This window comes from Calypte anna, chromosome 1 (genome assembly GCF_003957555.1).
Source record: "Calypte anna isolate BGI_N300 chromosome 1, bCalAnn1_v1.p, whole genome shotgun sequence".
Taxonomy (NCBI): Eukaryota; Metazoa; Chordata; class Aves; order Apodiformes; family Trochilidae; genus Calypte; species Calypte anna.
In genome coordinates, this window is record NC_044244.1 from 91,378,437 (window position 1) to 91,387,258 (window position 8,822).

The following is an 8,822-nucleotide window of genomic DNA, read 5'->3' on the forward strand; positions in this document are numbered from 1 at the left end:
AGCTCTCTATTGACAACCTTTCAAATCATCTGCTTCTATTGCCTTCTTAAATTTTTGTTGTTGCTGGAGCCAAACTATGATTGCTCTGTTAAAAAAACCCTCTATGTCTGCTGCCACACCTGCTACTATCACACTTGAAAAATAATTTATCTTTACAAAGAAACCCAAAATACTATTTTCTGAGTTTGCTTTTTATCTGCTAAATGTGCATGCTGTCACATGTTGTTTGCTGAAATCAAAGCAATAGCATAGGAAAAGCCTTCTGTTGAATCTGTCCTGACTAGATTCTGGTTTCTGCCACCTGAGGTTCATGCCACAAGGAATATCTTCTCTGTGAGTGTTCCCTTTGAAATCAAACTTATCGCCTAAAGAGCAAGCCTTGTTCTGTAAGTTATAAGTGCAGCAGAGTTTGTCATTTTAGGATGTCACGAGCTGTTTTTCCTGAAATTACTTTTGCAGAACGTGCTGTAGTTATCACCAACCCTGTCAGCTTTGCCTTACCCCTCTGAGACGTTCCATCCCATCCCCTCTCAAGCTTCCTGCAGTGGTGGAGGTGTTGGTTAAGACTGTTGCTGGACTGCAAAACAGGACTCTGGCTTATGGGACTTGCCCCACTTGCCTAAACAGGATTCGTGTGAGAAATGGTTTGAGGAATTAATTCATTGCCTGACAGAGCAGTCTACAAATGCAGTGTGTGTGGGCATGCAGGAGGAGGGAATGGGAAGGGGGAGGTTCCCAGTGTGGACACAAATCAGATTTTTGCCCTTTCTCAGACTCACACCAGTCCATCTTATGTTTCCATAAGATAAAGCAAGACTTCCCCATTTTGGAAGAATATGTGGCTGACTTCTTCACCGCCACACTTTTTCAGGATAGAGCACTCAGCTGTCACAGCACTGTGGTTACTTTGGTTACTTTCAATGTTCCAATGCTGGGCTGGGTGGAAGGCTTACAATCAAGTGAAGGAGTCTTTACCCTTGTCTCCCAGCAGAGTGCTGCTTTACAAGTGGTCTGGATCCATAAGACATTCCTGAGGTCAGGTCTGAGCCCGAGCTCAAGTCCAAACATTTCTTGTGGCAACACAAGATGAATGACAGCCTGCCCCAGAGGCTTCAGGGAAAGCAGCTTGGGCCTCACACACCCCTGGACAAGTACCTAAGGGCACTCATTCACCCTGTGGTGAGGGGGCCTGACCACTTCTGTCTCCATCTTAATCCAAGTCTTTCTGAGAAGGACTCCAGTATCACCGCTGAAGGGACGCCTGCTTGGACACAGCAAGGTGGGAACTCAGAAGCGGGTCATGGGGTCCGACAGGCAGGGCTGGCTACAGGCTCTGGGTTATCCCTGCCTCCTGGAACAGCAACTTAATATCTATTAGTATCTATTTGGGAGTAATTTCCCAAACAGGATTAAAAAAAAAATAAAATCATGCTGTACATTTAGTGTATTTCTTTTCATAAATATATATTAATTCAGACTCTAGAATAGTTTTTTTTAATCAAATAAATCTAATTCTTCTCCTTTGAACTCTTGAATCTTCCCAGTTAGTAGCTTCCTTCAGAAGCTGGGAAAAGAGCATGTTGCAAGAGTTGCAGGGTGTGTATGTGTGTGTGGCACAGATAAAAGTAGTTGTACTTCTATTACTTGTTTCCATTATGACAGAACTCACAAAATGCTAGACTCTCTCCAAACCAACGGCGAGAAAACAGTTCCTGCCAAAACAACATGAAAGAAATGTTGTAAAGGTTGCATTGTATTACTTAAAAGTTAGGAAATATCAGAGCCAGTACAACCTTAATTCAACCCTTCTGTGCATATTCATTATGATGCAGTCTTTAATTACATTATCAAATACATTTTATTTTTCTCTCCCTGGGGCCTCTGCTTCATTAAAGTATCAGATGGGCTGAGCAGGGCAGTTCTTAAATGTTTACATTTCTCTTTTTCAGCATCCTGACGTTAAGGGATCAGTGAATACCTTGCAGTATTGAGAAGGCAAACTTCCCCTTCTGTGTCTGGAGCTGCAGAGGCAGAAGTCAGCAGCTGGGACATGGCCAGAGAAAGTAAGAACGACTTCATGTATCTCAAAAGGTACAGGTGCCAAGGAAATTCAGAACAAAACAGAAGATCAGTGAAACATGCTGGCATAGTGGGAGGAAGCTAAGGTATCAACCAGTAACAGGCTACAGTACCACCACTTTTTCTGATGTCCTCCACTAGAAGTCCTGTCAAGGGAAGTTGACATGCCCTGAGCTGTGTGCCACAGTCTTCATTATTGCTAAGAGCCCATGTACTTTAAAGATTAGGATCTCTGGGAGCATTTCACAGGCAGCAAATGGCAGCAGCTCCTTTGCTATCCCACTGTAACACTGAGATGGAGGCAGACTTGCCTAGACTGGGAAAACAAGATGGTTCTCTGCATCAGCAGCTCCTGTTACCTTGTTCCCTCCCACAGGGATGGGGTTCTGCTGGCAGGCATCTGACAGAGCCTTAGCTCTCCAGTTCTCTAGTTCACGTACACTTGAACTGCTTGCTGGATGCACAGTAAGAACACCAAGGTGGTTCATTCCTGGCTGGATCTATATGCACAGCCTTTTAACAGACAAGAGACCTTCCCTCTTCATAAATGCTGTAACTGTTTGGAAGTAACAGGAAGTATCAAAACTTCTTGATTGATAAAACAGTCTGAAATTTTTTACTCTGCAGAAGGTTTGAGAAAAACCCTTTGATGATCAAGCAAGCTTTTCTAAAAAAAAAAGACAAATCCTTGATTTTCTTCTTTTGCAAGCTGAGGCGAGCTTTTTAAACTTTTTTCTTAGGGGTGCTACTACATAAGACCAGTTATCTCCTTGGGAGTTCCTAAAACTCCTCCTGAGCATTCAGTTCTAGATGAAGTGGAGCTGAGAAACTGGCCCAGATAAATCTCATGTCCAAGCAAAGTTGGCAAGCATTATACTCTCTTCACTGAAGTATTTCCAGTATTTATTTTGTTGCAATTGTGACGTTCTGAAAGTAACGCCCATTTCACACAAGCGGTATTTTCCAGTAGGTTGATGGACCTCATTGTGAAGGGGCAGAGAAGCATATGCTGCTTTGAGGTTTGAAAGTGTACAGCAAATTCCAACCTATGAAGAGAGAAATGGCAGCTCTGGATACAGCTATGAAAGCACTTGAGAAGCAAGGGTGGCTGCTAACTCTGGAGCTGCAAGAGGAAGGCCCAGGTTGGCAGCTCCTCCCTTCTCACAGGACAGAGGGACAAGTAGCTACCGCCAATGTAGTATTTAGAGGTTAGTGGTGGAAAAAATAGAGGAGACTGCTCAAAAAAACACACCAAGGTTTTTAGTATGCAGTCAAACTGTGAGCTTAAGATCCTGGGATTATCTTTTGAAGGTGTTCTGCAGATCTGCCTCCCTTGTGCATAGACAGTCAAAGAGTCCCTATGAGATCGATCCTGAGTGCAGACAAAAGACCAAAAGCACTGTTCAGGTGTATCTGCCAAATGAAACAGTGTATTTTCATCTTTTATTTAAATTATCTCTCACATATATTTAAATGCATTTCATTACTCAATTATTTTACTGAAAAAGAAAAGTTAGGATTTTATTATGTGTTATTATTGTGCCTTTAATAGCCTAATTTCTGTTCTTTGACTGGAAGCATTGTACATGCAAATATTGTGCTGTGTTTCACTTGCAGCTTTGCATAGGGGCAGGGCATATACCCTAGGGAAAGAGCAAGCTTCCTTTCACAGGAGCTTCACTTTGTGCTTTTACCAAAAAAGCTCCCAAAAACTTCTGCTGCTTTTAAAATCTCCTTTATTTTTATAAACAGGGTGCTGCACAGCATTCAGAAGCCTGAGGCTTTACTCTGTTCTTGGCTAAGCAGTACATTATCAGTTCTCTTGTCCACCGTGGATTTCAAAACAAGTGATAGAAAAGCTGGGATACCTGTATGGTCCTGAGGGAGAGTTTATTGCTGAGCAGTGTGCATGAGGGGCCCAGAAGACCTGAAGTCGTTCTTCTGGGGTGATCTCAGAAGAGCCAAGGCTGAGGTTTGGCTGATGGGCTGACAGGATGCAGTGCCCCTGCTGGCCACTTCGCTTCGCTTGTGCCCCCAAGCTTGTCGGCCCTCCAGCCGCCCGAGAAAAGGGCTTTTGCACCGTGTGGAGACCCCTGCACGGAGACCTTAATGTGAAAGGTCCTGGTAAACGACAGTGAGGACGAAGCCGTGCTCGGGAACCCTGCGGTGGCAGCTACACGAGCGGTCCTACGGGGACACGCCTGGGGCTCCGAAAGGAAGGCAAAAGCAGATAAAGCCTCCCATAACTACGGGGCTACATACACCCCGATCTGCCACCAACCCCTGCAGCCAGCTTTACGCGGGGGAGACGCACCGCACCACACCGCGCACGGACGGCGGAGCCGAGGCGGGGCAGGGCGCTCTAAAACAGAGGAGAAAGAAGTTCAGCCCCTGCGCGCTCCCGCTCCCCTCCACCCCCAGCCTGCCCGCTCCCGCCGCTGACGTGGCTGCGCTCTCCCCAGGCACCGCGCACGGCCGCCAGGCGCGGCAGCACAGGCCGGTTGCGCACCCCGCGCAGGCAGCCCTGTTCGGCCTCCTTCTCCGCGCCGCCCAAACACCGCCGCCCTCCCACCTCGGGGCGCAGGCCGCGGCCGCGGCCGCCGCTCTCCTTCGGGCGGGACGTGCGCGGGGGTGCCCCGCACCTGGGGCCTCCACGCTCCTTTCCGCGCCGTCCTCCCGAGGCGCTGGCGGGCGGGCGGGCGGGCGCGCAGCGGCGTCTCCGCTCTATTTGTTTACAATCGATTACGTCACGCCCTCCCCCTCCTCCTTTTTCGTTTGCCGGCACCGCCCCGCCGCCTGACGTCACAATGGTGCGATCGCTCGATTGGCGGAGGCGCGCCCCCGCCGCCCTGACGTCACTTCCTCCCGTCGGCGGCTATAAGATGCAGCGGCCGGCGGGCAGCTCCCTTCGCCCCTCGCAGCAGGAGATGCGGGGTGCGCTGCCGCGGCCGCCGCTGCTGCTGCCGCCGCTGGCTCCCCCCTGCCGCAGGAAGAGAAGGCGGAGGCTGCCGCCCCCGGGATGTGATCTGGGCTACGCCGCCCGCACCTCTCCCAGTTAGAGCCCCGCCGCCTCCCGCGCTTCCCGTCCAGTCCCCGCTCCGTGCCGCTCGCCCCTACCCTAGCCCGTCCCAGCGCCGGCCGCCCCGGAGAGCTGGCTGCCGCCCGCCGCCGCCTCCATGCATCCCGCCCTGTACACCCGGGCCAACATGATACGCGAGATCGCCGCGGCCGTGAGCTTCATCTCCAAGTTCCTGCGGACCAAGGGGCTGATGAACGAGAGGCAGCTGCAGACCTTCAGCCAGAGCCTGCAGGAGCTGCTGGCAGGTGAGGGCGGCGAGGGCGCGGCGGGAGCCGCTCCCCCGCCTCCGGTCCGGGTGGCCGCGCTGCCCCCTCCGCCACGGGCCCGGCAGGGGTGCGGGTGGCACCTACGGCCGCGGCAGCGCCGCACTCCGCGGGGACACAGAGAAGGGGGGGGGGAAGGGCAAGCGCTAGCGCGGCCCCTCTGAGGGGCAGGAGCCGTCGCCTGGGCGAGTAAGGGGGCGAGCGGCTGTGGCCCTCCCCTGCCGAGGACCCTGCGTTCTCAGCTGGCCTCAGGGCGTGGGGAACGAGCTGTAAACAAAAGGGGCTCGGGCGCCGCGTAGGCAGCACACACCCCCTGCTTCCCCCCCACCTCCCCTCCCTTTGACTCCATAGACAAAGCTTACAAAACAGCCCGGACTTGGACCCCGCTTCAGGGGCTGAAGCCGCCCGATTTCCAGAAGAAAAAAGCCCCCAACACTCCCAAGTTGCCTTTTTTGGCCAAGGTTTAGCGGTGGTCGATGCGTTTCAGTTCCCTTCGCTTCTGGAAATATCGTATAGCGCCCGACAGCAGTCCCGGTTCAGATCCGAGGGTTTCTGGGCTGTTGCGTGGGTTTTGTAATCCCGAGCCTGTGTACCAGTGTGCCTGGTAGTGGCTACAAGTAGTCTCGGAGACCGATGGGGTTTTGGGTGGGATAAAATGACCAAGGTAAGTGAAGTCATCGGTATCTGGGAAACAGTCTGGGAAGAGCAGTTGGGAAATACAGCCTGAGTCAGTCGGTGAATGCTGCCCGACTCTTTCTCTAGTTGTTTTTAGCTGCTCTGAGAATGTGAGGAGCTAACCATGGGTGTGAGTTCGAGAGAAAGATGCTTTCTTTTCTCTTTCTGGAGTTTTCAAGTCCTCGCGTTTTTCTTCTCTGTATGTAATCACTTCTGTATTTTTTTTTATTTGTTTCTATGAATGCCAGCAAGTTTCATTTCACTCTTTTGAGATGGCAGACCTTGTTCATTGTGTGCGGTAGGATGAAACAGTAACTTTGTACATGAGTAGTTCCCAAGGGACACTGCGCTTCTGTAAATTATTGGCAGAAATAAAGGCTATAATGGTTCTTCAGGTTACTTCATACCAAAATCATAAGCCCTTCAACGTTTTGGAGGGGTGAAATTTGCAAGAGAACAATAATGACTGTACCTATTTTTGAACGCAGAGTTAAGGGGCATAATATTTTTTTTTTCCGTTTTATAGAACATTATAAACACCACTGGTTCCCAGAAAAGCCATGCAAGGGATCAGGTTACCGATGTATCCGGATCAACCATAAAATGGATCCTCTCATTGGACAGGCAGCGCAGCGGATTGGATTGAGCAGTCAGGAACTGTTCCAGCTTCTTCCAAGCGAACTCACTCTATGGGTTGACCCATATGAAGTGTCCTATCGTATTGGAGAGGATGGCTCCATCTGTGTGCTGTATGAAGCTGCACCAGCAGGAGGTAGCCAAAATAACACCAACATGCAAATGGTAGACAGCAGAATAAGCTGTAAGGAGGAACTTCTCTTGGGCAGAACTAGCCCTTCCAAAAGCTACAATATGATGACTGTATCAGGTTAAGATATAGTCTGTGGATGGATCACCTTAAAATGGATGGATAAATTTGGTTTTTACTTTGGGTGGGCACCTCTGGGGATGGATTATGGAATTTAAACCATGTCACAGCTGTGAAGATCTGGCACACGTTAGAGTGGTATACTTTAAAGTGACAGTGCCATAGTTTGGACAGTACCTTTCAGTGATTTAATAGCCTGTGAGTCAAAATAATTGCAACTTGCTAGGGTGTGAAGAAGATCTAGGAAGGGTCAGTTTCTCCAAGACATCTTAATTTCTACACCAATTTTCAACCCCAATCTGTATTTATAAAGTGATTCTCTGCAGTAGGTCTTGCAGAGTAAATTTGCACTATTACATTTATTAATTGTTAGCATTTTTGGCAGCTCAGTAACAAGACTTACTGTTATGAACACCATAGTACTGGAAATTTTATTTTTCAGACTTTTACCTAGCACTTACAAATATGTATAAATGTACATAAGATTAATGAGTAAGTACGACCTGGGGAAATGGTCAGATCTTTACATTGGCCTCAAAAGTAGCAAGTGATCAGAATCTGCCATGGCAACAGGCTTTAAAAAGACCATATAAAGACACTGTCTGAACTGTGGTGTTAGCACCAGCCAGCTATCTGTACATTTGCTAGCTTGTAGTTTTCTAAGACTGAGTAACTTCTTATTTTTAGAAAGTGGAGGTCTGGTTTGTAATTTCCTTGTTCTTAATTGGGTAAAAGTCTTTTCCACAAACCACCATCTATTTTGTGAACTTTGTTAGTCATCTTTTATTTGGTAAATTATGAACTGGTGTAAATTTGTACAGTTCATGTATATTGATTGTGGCAAAGTTGTACAGATTTCTATATTTTGGATGAGAAATTTTTCTTCTCTCTATAATAAATTGTTTCCTATCTTGGCATTTTAATTAATCTCTTGTCGTGATTACATAGGATCAGTTAAACTTTTTTGTCTCACAGTGGAAGTGAAGTAGGTACTATAAAGGCTTAAAAACATCGATGGCACCCTGATGCTAGGGAACACTTGGTACAGACATGGATTAATGAAGACCTCGTATATAAATGCTTGGAAAGTTTAGGGAAACACGATGATGTACATGTCACTTTAAACCTTTTAAAATCAGTCAATGTGGAAATAACTCCAGGGCCCATAATTCCAGGACATAAGGAAAAAGGTACAGAAATAACATCCTCCAAAGATGACTTGAATAAATCCAGAGGATTAAAGTTTACTTGGCTTCCTGATGAAGGATATAGCAAGCCTAAATGTCCATTTTTGATCTACTTGCTCACAAGTTCTCAGTTCTTCCCTGATGGATTCCTCTGCTCAATAAGAGTTTCTGGGACAAGTGTCCCATAGCCTAAAGAGCAGGTTAACCACTCTACCGAAGTGCAGTACAGAAGCCTTTTGCTTTCTTCAGATGCAAGACTTTCACTTTAGAAAGCATTAAGATGGGATTCAACAAAAGGTATGTAGATCTTTTTTCCCAAACTTAAAAAGGTTGGTTGAGACAAGTGAGAAGCCCATACTTGTATGTTTATTCAAAGTTAATGAATGATGTGGAGATGTGATTCACTTAAGCACCACACTTACTTCATTTGTATGCAGCACAGTGGCTAGTTACACTTGAGAGGAATTCCTTACCACTTTAAATTTACACTTGTTAAAGAGCTGGAGTAAAACTCAGGAACTTTCTATTCCTTATCTTTTGCATACTTTGTTCTGGGAGTGTTTAATAAAAGGCCTACCCAACTTGATCACTTCGGGTTTTAACACTGTTGCTGTTGCTCTGAAAGAAAACAACCATTACTTGCCAGCTAAACT

At 47.5% G+C, this 8,822-nt stretch overlaps 1 protein-coding gene across 1 annotated transcript; it reads left to right on the forward strand.

Moving 5' to 3' along the window:
- The first annotated feature begins 4,966 nt into the window (after positions 1–4,966).
- On the forward strand, positions 4,967–7,905 carry BTG1 (BTG anti-proliferation factor 1). Its single transcript, XM_030468152.1, has 2 exons — positions 4,967–5,403; positions 6,623–7,905. The coding sequence occupies exons 1-2, from the start codon at positions 5,256–5,258 to the stop codon at positions 6,985–6,987; spliced, it is 513 nt and encodes a 170-aa protein (XP_030324012.1). The 5' UTR covers positions 4,967–5,255; the 3' UTR covers positions 6,988–7,905.
- The last annotated feature ends 917 nt before the right edge of the window (positions 7,906–8,822 follow it).

What these genes read in the sequence shown, in the direction of transcription:
- BTG1 (XM_030468152.1), top strand. Translation starts at nt 5,256, where the DNA reads ATGCATCCCGCCCTGTACACCCGGGCCAACATGATACGCGAGATCGCC. An exon ending in CCTGCAGGAGCTGCTGGCAG is followed by an intron (nt 5,404 to 6,622) that starts GTGAGGGCGGCG and finishes TCCGTTTTATAG; the next exon opens with AACATTATAAACACCACTGG.